Source organism: Cordyceps fumosorosea (assembly GCF_001636725.1).
Source record: "Cordyceps fumosorosea ARSEF 2679 chromosome Unknown scaffold_3, whole genome shotgun sequence".
Classification (NCBI taxonomy): domain Eukaryota; kingdom Fungi; phylum Ascomycota; class Sordariomycetes; order Hypocreales; family Cordycipitaceae; genus Cordyceps; species Cordyceps fumosorosea.
Window position 1 is genome coordinate 1,394,160 of NW_017387303.1, and position 14,535 is coordinate 1,408,694.

The 14,535-nt window shown below is 51.8% G+C and overlaps 7 protein-coding genes across 7 annotated transcripts; 3 read left to right on the forward strand and 4 right to left on the reverse strand.

The window, feature by feature from the left end:
* Positions 1-281: 281 nt before the first annotated feature.
* ISF_02127 (Pyridine nucleotide-disulfide oxidoreductase, NAD-binding domain protein) lies at positions 282-1,451 on the reverse strand (the record flags this gene model as incomplete). The annotated part of the gene is made up of 1 exon (XM_018845734.1): positions 282-1,451. The coding sequence occupies one exon, from the start codon at positions 1,449-1,451 to the stop codon at positions 282-284; it is 1,170 nt and encodes a 389-aa protein (XP_018707457.1).
* A 926-nt stretch (positions 1,452-2,377) lies between these two features.
* ISF_02128 (Acyl-CoA N-acyltransferase) lies at positions 2,378-3,016 on the reverse strand (the record flags this gene model as incomplete). The annotated part of the gene is made up of 1 exon (XM_018845735.1): positions 2,378-3,016. The coding sequence occupies one exon, from the start codon at positions 3,014-3,016 to the stop codon at positions 2,378-2,380; it is 639 nt and encodes a 212-aa protein (XP_018707458.1).
* Positions 3,017-7,633: 4,617 nt separating this feature from the next.
* ISF_02129 (hypothetical protein) lies at positions 7,634-7,898 on the forward strand (the record flags this gene model as incomplete). Its single annotated transcript, XM_018845736.1, has 2 exons — positions 7,634-7,816; positions 7,881-7,898. The coding sequence occupies 2 exons, from the start codon at positions 7,634-7,636 to the stop codon at positions 7,896-7,898; spliced, it is 201 nt and encodes a 66-aa protein (XP_018707459.1).
* Positions 7,899-8,808: 910 nt separating this feature from the next.
* Positions 8,809-9,748, reverse strand: ISF_02130 (mRNA splicing protein Yju2; the record flags this gene model as incomplete). Its single annotated transcript, XM_018845737.1, has 2 exons — positions 8,809-9,645; positions 9,725-9,748. The coding sequence occupies 2 exons, from the start codon at positions 9,746-9,748 to the stop codon at positions 8,809-8,811; spliced, it is 861 nt and encodes a 286-aa protein (XP_018707460.1).
* A 1,713-nt stretch (positions 9,749-11,461) lies between these two features.
* ISF_02131 (hypothetical protein) lies at positions 11,462-12,409 on the reverse strand (the record flags this gene model as incomplete). The annotated part of the gene is made up of 4 exons (XM_018845738.1): positions 11,462-11,618; positions 11,674-11,838; positions 11,901-12,083; positions 12,147-12,409. The coding sequence occupies 4 exons, from the start codon at positions 12,407-12,409 to the stop codon at positions 11,462-11,464; spliced, it is 768 nt and encodes a 255-aa protein (XP_018707461.1).
* A 386-nt stretch (positions 12,410-12,795) lies between these two features.
* On the forward strand, positions 12,796-13,236 carry ISF_02132 (hypothetical protein; the record flags this gene model as incomplete). Its single annotated transcript, XM_018845739.1, has 1 exon — positions 12,796-13,236. One exon carries the CDS (start codon positions 12,796-12,798, stop codon positions 13,234-13,236), a length of 441 nt encoding a protein of 146 aa, XP_018707462.1.
* A 480-nt stretch (positions 13,237-13,716) lies between these two features.
* Positions 13,717-14,214, forward strand: ISF_02133 (hypothetical protein; the record flags this gene model as incomplete). The annotated part of the gene is made up of 1 exon (XM_018845740.1): positions 13,717-14,214. One exon carries the CDS (start codon positions 13,717-13,719, stop codon positions 14,212-14,214), a length of 498 nt encoding a protein of 165 aa, XP_018707463.1.
* Positions 14,215-14,535: the final 321 nt, after the last annotated feature.

Sequence of the window (14,535 nt, forward strand, 5' to 3'; positions counted from 1 at the left end):
AAGAAAGAAAACAAAAATGAAGGAAAAATGTCAATAGCTTGAATGGATTAATACAGTATTCTTTAAAAATTACTTCCATATTATCGTCCCTCAGGCGTCTCTTTGTTGCCTTGAACACATGGTTGGCTACTTATATAACCGCGACCAACAGCCAGACGGGTGCAAGTCAAGTAAACAGAGAACCAACGAACTACCTTCAAACAAGTCGCTGTACTCCAATGTTGAAAAATCAAGACAGAATCCCAGCAACATATCCATTCCTTCCTTCCCATCCACCCTGACTACTCAAACTTGGTCGTCAACGTCCTCTTCCCCGCAGCCACACGATCCGCATAGTCCGTCCCAAGGAACCGCCCTTTCAGATACCAAACCAGCACACTCCAGAGCTTCCAACTTCCCATCTGGCCTGTCCCTCGACTCCGTCCCAGCGTGACCGCAAATATGTCCTTGGTCTCCGGCTTGTACTCCGGCAGCGTCTTGCCCTCCAGGTACAGCGGCAGTGCCGCGATCAGGTGCCTTGCCTGCGCGTCCGCCGCCGCCGCCTTGTTGGCTTCGAGGCTGCCCGCATCACCGATGACGAACACGTCGTCGTAGCGGCCCCCCGCCTGCAGCGTCGCCGTCTGCCGCACGTAGCCGCGGTCATCCAGCATTCGCGCCGGCGCAAACGCCGTGTTGGGCACGACACCCCGCGCGGGCACGTACGCCTGCGTCGCCAGGCTCCTCGTGCCGCCGTCCGCCGCCGTCAGCTCCAGCGTCGTCGTCTCCCCGTCAGCGGTGGTGGTGGCGCGGGTGACCTTGGTGTTGGGGATGACCTTGACGCCGAGCTTCGCGAGCTCGGCGCGCACCTGCTTCCGCACCGACGGCAGCGCCGCCGACGAGAGCGGCAGGTCCTCGTCGTGCACGAGGTAGACCTGCTTGCGGCCGCTGCGTGCGTACTCGTACCCCAGCTCCGCGACCGCCTCCACGCCCGTCATCCCGCCCCCCGCGACCACCACCGTCTTGGCCCCCTCGATGCGCCGCTGGAGCCCGCGAAGCTCGGCGAGCGTGTCCTCGGTCGTCGCCAGCGCCTTCCACGGTATGTCGTCGCGCGACGCCGCGCCGGTGGCAATCACCAGAACGTCGTACGCGATGTGTCTTGTGACGTGGCCGTCGTTTAGCGCCACCTGGACGGTCCGCGCGTCCGGGTCGAGGGCGCTGGCCGTGCCCAGGACGAACTCGAATCGGTCGGCGGGGTACTCGGCAAAGGTCGGGCCTAGCGGGAACAGGAACCGCTCCTCGGCGAGCTGCCCGGGGACGATGGCGCGCGGCATGGCGATGGGCCAGACAAAGTGCGTGCTGGGGCCGACGACGATCATGCGCGTGTCGGAGCGCGTGAGCACGGTCGACTTCATAGTCTGCCGGATGACGGCGGCGGCGGCGAGGCCAGTACCGAGGATGACAATAGTCTTCATCGAGAGTGAGTATTCGAATGTGTCAATGTGTAAGTAAGTCAGTGTTGATGATTTGATCTTCCGTATGGCAAGTATTGTGTATAAACTCAACGAGGAAACGAAACCTCTATATACTTGCTAAGTATATCGCCATCCCGCGCGGCAGAGCCAGGCTACCGGATCGGATCTGCTGAGCCGCCAGCCCCAACTCCTCGGCTAAAGAAAACGACTCCCAGTGATTCTCTTATTAATTTTAAGAGCCATCATCTGTCATCAGCCGCCAAAGCTTACAAAGTTGTTCGCCCACTTACACAAGCTACCCAGACTGTGGGAACCGGGCGCCGCCGGCATGTCGAGACGCTGCAAAGACCCCGCCTCACTTGAGTTTCATCAACTCATTTCACCTCGTTAGTCCTTCTCGGTCCTGCTTGTCGCAAAATGTAGGTCAAGATTGACTGGGACTGCCGCGCGCGATGGGGTCAGTTTCCCGGCCAGCCGGCCAATCACAGGCCATAGCGCCGGCTTCGGGGCCGTCCCCGGCGGTACGCGGATGGTAAAGTTGCGGAGTTTGGCGAATTGGCGGAGTAGACAATCTGTGCCCTGAGATATGCTTTGTCGTGAATTTATAAGTGATTATAAATTTTTCCAATCTTAATTTCGTTTTTTTCTTGTTCCCGCACCACCACGAAGATTGCGCTCGGTTGTGTCTAATCGCTTCAGCAAGAGCCTTCTGCTAACCACAGTGCGCCATGAAAGCACACAACAGCCGGCATGGGTAGTGATGTGATGTAGTCGTAGATCTAACGTATGCCGGCATGGCCCTTCATCACCAACATCCCCTTGCGTCAAGGCCAGGCAGCCCAAACTCTCCTTCGCCATCAACACAGCCATCTCCTCGTCCAACAACCACCCGCCCTCGTCCTCCTAGGCGCTGCCACTCTTATTCTTCAAGAAGCTCCCCGATACTTGACCCAGACCGTATCCCGCCTCCCCTCCGGGTTGTCCTCCGCCTCGACCTCGCCCTCGCACTCGAACCCCAGCCTCCTCGGCACTCCCGCGCTCCTCCCATTCGCCTCGTCGTGCACCACCCTCACGCTCGGCACGCCCATTCCCCACGCCTGCTCCGTGAGCAACCCTACCGCGCGCGTCGCCAGCCCCTTGCCCGTGTGCCCTTCCGCCAGCCAGTACCCCGCATCCACGCCCGGATTGTCCTCCCTCCGCCGCAGCCCGCACGATCCAATCACCTGCTCGCCGGTGGTGATGGCGTAGTCCCAGCCGGAGCCGGCGTCCCAGCGGAGGGCGGTCCGCTCGGTGAAGGCGACGGCCTCGTGGCGCTGGTAGGGGGAGTCGCGCCGTGCCCAGGGCATCCAGGCGGCGAGGCGCGCGCGGGAGTTGGTGATGATGTGGAAGAGCGCGTCGGCGTCGGAGGCAAGCCAGCGGCGGATGGTGACGGTGCCGTCGGTGACGGACTCGAGGGGCGGCGGGCGGAGGGTAGGTGCCGGAGGGCAGATGGCCAGGTGCGGCGGCGGGGGATTCAGATCGGGAGGCGGCGGGGGAGCGTCCTGGCTGTATGCGGTGTCCGCCATGTTCGATGCGTGTTGGTGTAGTAGAGTAGAGTTCGATTTCTGGTTTACTTAACGGCAATTGCTGCTTCAAATTGTTTTGCGTGTTATGTGTAGAGATTGATCACAGTCTACCGAGGGCGCTGAGAACGAGGCTACTATGGTGGAGCTAGAACGAGATAGAAAAGTGCTTCAAGTAGGCTAATGGGCGCCATTCTAGTTAAAGGCAGTGATAGAGGACGATTTGCAGTCAGAGAGTTATCAGTCACAGACAGACAAGCGCGGGAGATGATTCAAGGAGCTGCGTGGTAGTCAAACAGGCCGCATGTCGGCGTATTGTGAGTCAATATCGAGTGAGTCAATGCCGCGAGGCCACTACTGCAAAGGTTTCCGAACAGGCAAATTCACGTGGGCCATCCCGGCTATGACCAGTGACTTTAGCAGTTGAAATTGAAAAGGTGTTGATCAAAGTTAATCGCATGGGGGCTACAATGTAAAGCGCGCTTATGTGTATGTGTTTGTGTATGTGTGCACTCCTTCGCACGAGAATTGTGACCGTCAGGCCAGAGTCTGGGCCGCAGTTGCAGAGCATTAGAGCCGCAAATTACGTTTACGGGTTAGTTCCAAGGCTCGTAGACTTCGCGCAGACATCTGACAGACCTGACACTACAATACCTGCACTCGAACATTCGGATTCGGGGTGGCATGATCAGGGCATCTGGCCGCCCTTGCGTCATTGTCCTGCTAAACTTCAGCCATCGCTTCGCAGCGGACATTAATAAAACCTGAGGATGCTTCGAAATGATGCGATATGATGCAAGAGATTTACGAACGTTTGTCCGAATTGTCCTCTCTGAGAGTGTCGTGGAACCTTGCGGAAGAGCTGGCCTTCTCTGTTGCGTCATGTGGTACTGGAGAGCGTGGAGGAGGGACCCTTGTTGTGAAGCCATTGACATCATGCATATCGATGATCAAGCAGTTGAGCCAATCTATACTGACGTGTGGTAGTATTGCAGTGGCAGCCGGGTAGGCATGCGGCCAAATGCTTGTTTGCCACTCGGACACATGTATTCCGTGCCATGGGTGGTATGCCGACAAGGGTCCGGCCTCTAACTGGCAAAAAAAAAGTTACATTCAACTCCCTGGTTTAGTAGCGGCGGCAAGAGACCACAGTTGTCTAACGTCCCGAGCAATGACAAAGGCATGATGCTCAACCCGGGGAGCGAGACTCGAGATCGGAAGGGTCCAAGGCCCCCCGAACCCTGATTTAAGGTGGTTCGGCAATCTGGTGAGACTGGCCCTTGGAAACGGTATATGGACACAGAAAGAAGGACACAAGCGCATCGAGAAGAAGAAGAAAACAGGTAGCGCCGTGCCGTCATTAGTCAACAGTAGCGACAAGAGACAGCTTTTCAAGTTTTTAGGTGGAGGGCCCCCATGCTGATCAGTTGTGCAAGATGGCGCGGTGTTGGTGTGCAAAGTGTGGTTGTTTGAAGCTGTTGGCTCCGATGATGCAAGTGGCGATTGAGCAGAAGAGAGATGGCTGTGATGATACAGTGAGCGTGAGTGTGTGCTGCTCCGTCCCCACGTATGATGTCGACAATGTCTCTCACCAGGTTAAGGTCAAAAACAAGAAAAACGGAGCCAGTAGAGAAGGCTATCTCCGTTTAAAATGGTAGAGTGGGTCTGTAACCACCAGATGACCTCATTGGGCCGGGACGGCTCCTACAGTGCAGGCTGCAGGCTGCAGGCTGCAGGCGGCAGGCGGCAGCGGCCAGTGGCAGTGGCAGAAGGCAGGGGGGAAGAGATTGAGATTGGCGGGAGGAGGCGAGGCGTCCTCGACGGACCGTCAGTTGTAATGGAGCCACAAACGTCACCCATGTCCATTTGTTGAGTGAGGGCTGCCAAACTGCTGCTTCCTGCGTGTCCAAATTAATTCAGTTAATCCAGTTCAAGATTGGCGACTTGCAGACCTGCAGAGTGATGTGCAATTTTTGGTGGTTCATCTGGCAGACTTTCTGTTGTCGCCGGGTTTGTGCAGGTATCGTGTTGGCGGGGGTTGGTTCGTCCTCCCTGACGTTCCTCTCAATAACCAGGCCTTGCCTTGCGACGAGACTTGCATGCACGGGTTCAAGGCGGCGGCGGCGCGACCTTAAATATGGCCTGATTCTAAGACGGGGCGGCCGGTAGACATGGAAATCCGCAAAAGCCAACATGGCAAAGCGGGCATTTGGCATGCGGGAAAGGGCGTGTCACGATCGAGAATTTGGTGCCTCATCATGGATTTTTTGGTGGTGGGCAGCTTGTACCAACAAGTCTGGTTCGACAGCGGGGGCAGCTTTTTTTCCGACTTCATGAATTACAGGCAAGGCACCTAATAAGGACCTGTAGTTAGTTTTTGGCTCTGCGATCCTCCCCCATCCATGCACTCAACTGAGGGGTTTTGGTGAACCCCGCCGACGCAGGCCAAGGCGCTAATCATTAGAAGTGCAGAGTGAGGCAAGGCAGGCCTCTATAGACAGGGGTGTACAGAAAAAAGAGCCGATTTGGTTCTGGAAAATTGAACACAAGGATCAAGCACATTGTAAAACAAGATGGACTCTCCAGAGCAGGTCCCCAAACCTGCTGGCATGAGCTGCACGTCACACAGAGCCCCCTTTACTCGCTAGCCTGCTAAACCCGGTCGCAGCCACTCGCTAAAATTCAGAAATCAGGCCACTAAAACGAACCCGGCACGCCGACCAACCAGTGACATCATTTCGTGGCCAGCGCCGCCTATTTCTCTCAGGCAGGCAATTGCTTGCAAGAGGTCTGTCAACTGGGCTTCGACAGCGCTGATCTTCTTCATTTCCCTGCCCGGGTTTCCTGCCATGGACTGGACGTTCTGGAACCCTCCCGACCTGCAACCTCGCCTCATCGCTCGTCCTCCCCAACGCAACTCTTACAGCCTGGCTGCTCTCAGCTGCTGCCGCTGCCAGTCTTGTGACCGGCCGTGCGTGCTGGCTTTGGCTGACATCTGACGAGGATGCGTCGCGTGAAACCTTGGCTTACCGCTGCTGCTGAACCCATCGTATTCAATACCAGGTACCAAGGTTATTGAGAGTCAGTCGGGTCTGCGCCCCCAACTTGTCTAGGACTGTTTTCAACTTTAGTGACGGGCATGTTCATGTAATTCCCATCGTCATCGCGTCTCAGATGCGCCTCCCAAGGTTTTCCTTTTGTTCCTCACTGCTAGACATTCTGAATCCGGCTTCTGCCTTGGTGGCGTTGGACCCTGAGCTCATACGAGTGGGGCTGGATGCAGCATGCCTGCCACCTCTCTTTGTAACTTTTCTGGGGGAGAAGTCATCTCCAATTCCCACTCTCCTTGGAACAGATCCATCGAGTTACCAAGAGTTTCGACCTTGGAACTACGCAGGTTTGCAGGCATCATGTCGGCCTGCCTGCCCACCCCATTGGTGTGCCTTCCATGACCCCACGGGTTACGCCATCGGCCGGGCTGGGGGGATGACGGCAGGGTCCAGACCAGACAAGAGGTGTGTCAAGGGTCCAGCCGCTTTGGGTAATGGGGTTCAAAGTGCTGCAAGGTCACGATTGAATTTCGTGCATGATGATGATTTCTTGCGATTACGGAGTACAGCCTATGATGCAACCCCGGATTGGCGTCGTACGGCAGCCAGCCGTGGTAGGTAAAGAAAGGGCTGCAGCGGCGTCGGAGGCTAGACTGTTAGAAAGGACACTGTAAAACTGGCGGAGGCTCTGGTGCGCAAAGAAGGGCATGTTTAAAATACCGCATTTTGTTAGGCGCATTTTTACCAGTGCTAGCCAGCACCAGTATCCGTACCAGTAGCGTCATTGTTTAGAGAGACAAGCTGCTCGCCAGAGAGAGATTGCCCTGAAAAAACGGAAGGCCAAGCTTTTGGTCGCAAGCTTGTTTCTCTCTTTTTTTCTTTTTCTACGGCAGACAGCCAAACAGGTAAAAAAAAATTGGTGCCTGGTGAACTGCCTGGCTGCCCACGCCACCCGGCATGTGCAATATTCCATGCAAGCTGCAACCAACCTGCCTGCCTGCGTCAGTGGGTGCCCACACTCACCTCAGCGGGGGGCATCCACTACAACTTGGTGGTGTTGCATGCGCTGCCCATCAAAAAATGAGCCTAGCGCGCCCTGCTGTAGCTTGTTTACAGCCCACCAAGCCTCTTTTTGCGACTCGCCAGTCCGCCTCCTCTGTCATCTCTGTCATTGGCTGACTGACCTCTTGCCTTCACTTTTGTCTGCCCATATCGCCTGGCTGCATCCCCCCCGTCATTTGCCCACACCAAGCCCGGCCCATCATCCTCCCCTTCAATCTTGATTTATAAAGACCCTGAAGCCCCGCCCATCCTCTCTGCCTCGCCCCCTTCCCTTACCTCTCCTTCCCATCGACTTATCATTGTCCATTTCCAACAATCAATTCACCAGCCTCGATTTGTCTACCTTCTTGCTCTACAGACGTTGTCTTTGCAGATTTGAAAGCCACCCACCACCTACCTACCTTTGCTACACGCCTTTCCTACAGAAGCCCACAAACGGCCAAACTCAAAAAAATCCTCCCAAAAGCCGCCTTTACCGTTACCACAACCACCAACCACCTCCATCACCATGCCTACCACGCAAGATACCGCCGCCATTGCGATGCCCTCCTCCTCGCCTCCCGTCAGCATCAGCAGCTACGCCCGCTTTATGCACGAGCACACCAAGCGTCAGATGGAGGCATCGCGGTCTTCGGCCCCCCAGAGCTCCGGCAGCAGCCAGACCTCGACGTCCAGCTCCATGAGCAACGGTGTCAGCAGTACCTAAATGCGTTGTTTAAAAGCACATTTTCCACACAGACAATCGGAGCTTTCAGGTTCACGCACACGAATAATACCCATTGTCGATTTTTCTATTTGGGACAAATGCGGAAAGCATGGAGTCTCATTTGAAACAACGCATCCTTCGCTTCCGATAATCGGCTGCACACTCAGTACCAGTTCACCAAGTGGCAGTACGTCATCGGACAGACAACCAGCACCCTCCTGGGTCCTACTCTCTCACAGCACTCGAAAAAACAATTACTTCTCAACTTCTTGACCATTCCACCACCGGATGCGTCCATTTTTTCACCAATAAGCAGCAGACACCGGGTTCGACAGCACGGCTCCATGTCTCCTGCTTTTTTTTGGTGCTTTTTATATCACGATTGGAACGATACACGCAAACATGCCACGGCGTTTTCTTGGGGATAATTTTGGCTTTTGCCTGGTTGCTTTTGTTTTTGGTTCCTTTTTTGTCTTGTCAATTTTAATTCAAGCTCTCTTACAAGCGGCTGCGAGGTGTCGATTTGGCGTAGCGACAGGAAAAAGCAGGCTCACGTACCTGGTAGCATGGGAAGGACGCGCTCTTTTACCAACTGGCGAAATTGACATCTTCTCTCCGTTGAATCACCTGATCCCGTATTGATCCGTGACAATGTGCCTGTAATCTATAGAAGTACCTATAACGTCGTCATTCGCGTTATGCCGCAGCGGGTGTTCGCTCGGAAATGAAACGAAAACGCCCCGGCGTTTACTATCGAATGACTCGTTCATCTTGAAAGTTATAATATTGATGACAGGCATGTCTTTTCAGAATCATTTGATTAAGCAAAGTCATTATATAACCCCCATCGCTATAGAAGAACGCCCCGACCACCCGACATGAATGATCCGTACCGTAAACACCAGGATAACTAGACATGCATAAGTTTTCGATCAAGCAACAAAGCCCAATTCCAAGGGCCAAATTAAAATATAGATTTAAACCAGAGCTGGCTTCTTCTTGATGCCCAGCGCCGCCGAGAGGTCCTTCTTCTTCTTCACCGTCCTCTTGAACGACGGTACCGGCACCGGCGGTGGCGGCATCTCGCTCACCTCCTCGTCGGCAGGCCGCGCCGCCGCATCCTTCTCCGTCACAACCGCTGCCAGATCTGGGCGACTGCTCTCCTGCTCCGCACTTCTAGCCGCCTTCGCGAACGCCCGCCGCGACGCCTCCGCATCCTCCGCGTCCTGCCTCGCGCGCTCCTCGTCCTCGCCGCGCACCACCGCGTCCGCGAAGTCGACGCCGTCCTTCTCCGAGCGGTGTATGCGGGCGTTGCGCTGCCTGATCTCGTCGAGCGCGTCGGCGGCGGCCATCTCCCTCCGAGCGTCGGCGTTCTTGGCCTCGAGTTCGCTCATGGCATCGCGCTCGGCCTCGTGCTCGCCGGCGGCCTCGGCCTCCTCCATCTCAAGGCGGTCGAGGCGCGCGTCGAGGGACTCGCCGGCGGTCGCGCGGTCGCGCCAGGGCTCCATGTTGCGGACGGCGCCGCTGACCATGGCGTAGTCGTTGTTCTGCGGGTCGGTGCGGAAGGTGATCTCGGCGCTGCACCGCGTGCACTTGATGTGGAAGGAGAAGATTTGGATGTTGAGGTAGCGCTGCGACTGGTCGGTCACCTTGCGCGAGTTAAACTTGCGCCCGCGGTAGATGAACTCGCCACACGTCAGACACTTCATCGAGAACGGCGCCATGAGTCGGACCGGCTGCACCCTCGGGCCGGTCTTCTTAGGACCGGACTTCCGGGCCAGGGCCCGGGGATCGAAGTCCGCGGGGTAGTATTTCTATGTGGGCAGAGGTGTTAGTATAGATGTTGAACACAGCTGATAGGTCAAGTCCAGAGAATGGGGTTTCGTCACGTACCTGAAGGACTTTTCGCTCCGACATGTTGGCACAGGACTTCTATGTCCAGTGTTCTGTAATATTTATGTATTATTGATGCGCCGGCAGGAAGGGTCGTGTTATGGTCGCAAGAATGGAAAGATGATGGAGAGAGATGCAGTTGCTGGTGATGGGCGTGGGGCAATCTGTAAGTGTTCGGATTTTTTTCGGGACTGTATTCCCTGTGTCGCTGTCCGCGCATCCGTTTTCTGGATTCGCCCTTCCGTCCCGTCACGTGCACTAGCCGGCCCATACTGCGGCCACCCTAGCTAACCTCTTCTAGGTACCCTAACTCATCTAGCTTAAAGTACCTTTAGTAATATAACTTTAGTTTATTATTCATTATTATAACTTTAGCCTATATTTTTCTACCCCTTTTCCTATATAGCTAATAGTAAAAATACTATACTACGCCTCTGTATAGTTTAATATAATACACTAAATATAAGAACTCTTATATAATTTATATAGTAGAATAACTACTTATATATAGAAGTGTACTTTTAATACAAATAGTAGTATAGTATATTATATAATTCTATACTATAGTAAATTAAGGTCTAAAAAGGATAGTATAAATAAATCTAGTTTATAGTATCTAAATAAATATTATATTTACTATTATTATTATTATACTCTAATTAAGTCTAGTCTATCTAGTCTTTTTTTAAATTTATTTAGTAGAGAAAAAACTAAGCCCTAATAGAAAACCCCTACTTTAAAGTCACTATAGTACTATACTAGTAACTTATTATAAACACTATACTATGCATATAGGGCTGAGTGAGGCGGCCTAAGGACTAACACGCTAGTACCTAGAATAGGATATAAGGTTATATGACTAAGGAACAGTCAAAGAGGTTAACATTCGATTATATTAACTATAGGTTAAACTAATTAAGAATCGATTAGGTCTAACTAAGGGATATAGTAGAGAGGTAGACGGATATAAAGAGTCTATTATAAGGTTAGGGTGCTAATCTAACCTTCTTTAACTAGTTAAAGTTAAGCTTTAAAAGCCTATATTATCTTATTTATCTTCTATAAAGCTACTTTCACTTCTATAATAAAGCTCTCTATTACTATCTATATAATTTAGCTAGACTTCACTAAGGAATTTTAGGAAATAATCAGTAGTCTATTACTAGTGGCTATTAATTATTCTACTAGAAGGAAGATAACTTTTATTATTACTATCTAATATTACAAGTAAGAGTAGAATCTAGTAATTCTTTATTTTCTAATTTAAAAATTAAAATTAAAATATAGATTAAATAAGTTTATAGTTTATAAGCTATAGAGATTAGAAAATCTCCTATTAGACTTTCTAAAATAGTAGTAAGTATTTATTAGTGTGACTACTAATATACTATTTCCTACTAACACTTAACACTATCTCTAAGCCTACAATAGGGACATTCAATCAAATATTATTAACTACACCCTCCACAGTACTTATTAGCTGCGTTTCTAGCTACTACTAGGATAGTGCTAATAGACGGATAATCTCCTTAGGCGTTAGCTAAGGCCTAATTCTAAGTCACGCGGCCAATGATGTGCGAATATTCGGTAGGGCAAGCATAAGGTCATCAGGTTTAAAAGGCCATAGAACCCCGCCCCTGCCAGATGCCGGTCCTCTGATAGGGATTGCTACCCTCAAGTAATATCTGTGGATTGATTGAGAGTTTACCTAGGTAGGTAAGTAGCCCTAAAGACTACTTACGGTTTCTTGGGAACAGGTTTAAACGTCTTCCCGGCAGAGTCGAGCTGATAAACAAAGTTGCCAATATCAAACCCCCAATCACCAGCTGTGATAGACGTGGCCTTGCAGACAGACGTATCAGGTGGGCTCTTCATCAAAGCAGTGCAGTAAGGGCTGTACTCAATTAGCGACATGAATGCGTAGTAGCTAGGAGCTTTGGGTTTCTTACCCCAAGTCGCCTTTCCAATTTTTAATCTTATACCAGGTACCGTCGGCGGCATTGGGGTCCGTGCTCTTAGGATTAAACATCTTGACGTTGTTCTTCCTGAGAAAGGTCGATAGCACACCTCCCTGAGCGCTCTGGGATGCGAGGTTTACGGGGATCAGGTAGGCGCTGCGCGAACAAGTTAGTTGAGAAAGGGGCAAGACCAATACAGGCATGAATGGAGGACATACCCCGGTCCGCCCTGACTGGTTGAGGCAAAGGGGAATTCTTCCGGCGAGTCAAAGTGCTGTCCGTTGCCCCAGGTTGGGTAAGGTGCGGGAAGGGTCAGTTTCTGTCTGTTCTTCTTAAACGGGCTCCTACAGGTTCCGGCCCTCCTGCGGTTTATAGTGTCCTGCTTGTGGTCAACCCGCTGACTATAGAGCTGAGTGTTAGAAATGGATACCAAAAAGCGCCGAGCATTTCAGAAGGTAGCTTACAAGACGTCAGGGGCACCCAGGCAAAGAATGGCGTAGCAGTCAGCGTCAAAAGGCAGTTGGCTTTGCCCCGTGACCGTTAGATCAGCAAGAATAGGGTTGTTCTGGGTATCGCCAGCAGCACGAGCCACCAGGCTTTTAGTGATGTTCAGAGCCTCCATACCCGTCTCAATACCGTCAAGATCATCCAAGGCTGGTGCTGCTAGCGCTTGCTGTATGCCGACGGCATAGAAGGCGAGTAAAGAGGTAGAGAAGGAGAGACGCATTTTAAACGAGTGTTATAGAGCGAATGTTGGGTTGTCTGAAGTCAGATCTTGCTGTTGTCATACAACTACCAGTAGGGATCCAGCCTATCCTTTATATCCTCCTTGATAAACTTGTAGAACATGTTGTTCCTAGAATATTGCAATAGACTCTTGTAACAGATGCCGCGCATGCATCAATACTTTCTAGACCAAGGTACGCCGCCGGGTTACTAGAAGCAATGGGCGAATGCTCGTCAATGCCAATGCGCCGAAATCCATCAAGGCGGCGCATGGTTTATGGGATCATGCATCGACCAGCGAATGCAAAGAGCGCACGCAAGGCATAATGCGGGAATTGAACTGTTCGCGTGCCTATCTGGCCAGTTGACTGGAGAACCGTTCCTTCGATGCTGCGCGAGCCAGCCGCGGGCCGCAACGCCAAAGCGGCCTCGGCGCCAGGCGGCAATACGAATCCGTGCCGCCCAACCTTGAGAGGCTTCCGGATACCAGAAGATGATGCCGGCTTCTGCGCCGCTTGCCACTACGAGTCAAATGTGAGCCTACAGTATCTACGACAGTGGACAAAATCACGGTTGCCTGGCACCATCCTTGGGATGCATCACCAGGCTCTAGTGCATAGAGGCACCCTCGGTCTTGCCGGATGCAGAGAACAGAATACCGTAAATGCTCTTTACGGCTCACAGGATGACTCTTTGAACATGCTCGTCGTCATCGGCGCTGTCGGCATCCCAGGACGGCTCATGCCCGCCTTACTCGGCGAACTCCGATATACAGAAAGACAGGAACAGGAGAATGATGTATGTCGCAGAATGCCGTGTGCATACTGATGCTTGATGCAATTGATAATTACAATTCACACAAGCTATGCATTGTCCTGTTGGCCGATGCGCGCATGTGTTTCACCGTATAATACTAGGCTACTTTTTTTGACTTTCCGCTCCAATAGATTTTTAACTCAGCCTTTTAATTGCAGATTCCGAGCCACGTCAGACGTACTTGTGCTCTTGTGCATTAAGAACATCATATAGGAGTACGAGTCAAACGTGGTCGATCGTTCCGGTAAGCGGTTGTACAGTGGAGCGCGGCAGTTCAAATCCTTTAAAAAGAGGCGTTTCCGCATCTACAACAATGCCTTACAACTTTCATGCTTCCATTTCTATTAACTTCAACAACATGTCGGCTGTTCTACTCTTTTGCACCGCAAAGGTGCCTGCCCGCGTATTGGAAGCCCAGCCAGATGAAATTTGATTGCATACTAATTATGCCAGGTGATTAACCAACTCATAGAAGAGTGTGCCATTCCTAAAATGGCAGACAACTTCTTCAGCCTGGTTCGTACTCGAGACCAAGACGCGTTGGACGAATGGAACACCCAGCCTCCCGTACAGGACTACGATACGGGCTTCAAAGGCGCATCCGACCATGAATTGCGTAACCTTGTCCAGCCGCTCATTGACAGGGCCACGCAGGGAAAGTCTACTAGTATTACGACCGGCTGGATCGCGGCCCTGGACGACAAGTCAGAGGCGCAAGCGGCTGTGGTCATGCACTACTGCTATCCACAGGAAGACTGGGGAGATGAGCCTATTGTTGGACGAGGCAAAGTCAGCGACGGGGTTATCTGGTGGAAATGGCGAGTGCCATTCAAGGCGGCCTGGACAGTCTGCAATGATATCGACAGCATTGGGATCGACGCGATTGAATTGTATTCGCGACTCGAGTATCAGGATGCGGACGGCGTGCTTCAGACGGAGATGCCGGAGAAGATTATCCAAGGCGAAATTGAGGACCCAAATGGACAATAGGAGGAATCGTGTACGTCATTAGTGATGGAATAGAACGCGCAAGTATATTCGTTAATAATAGGGATAAACTATTAACACTTATAACCTATTTATAATAAGACCAAGTATAGGAATACAAGGGAAAGAGCTAATTAATTAAAGGCCTACCTATAACTACTACCTATACTGCCTATATTATATAGTAGTTTAGTAGAACATTCATCCGTTTTAGTTGATAATATCATAGTGCGTATATTCTAAAGCGCATTTATTATTAGTGACAGTGGATCTCTAAGCTTATAATAGATAGACTAAACGCTTAGAGACTTAGTTTATAAGTGG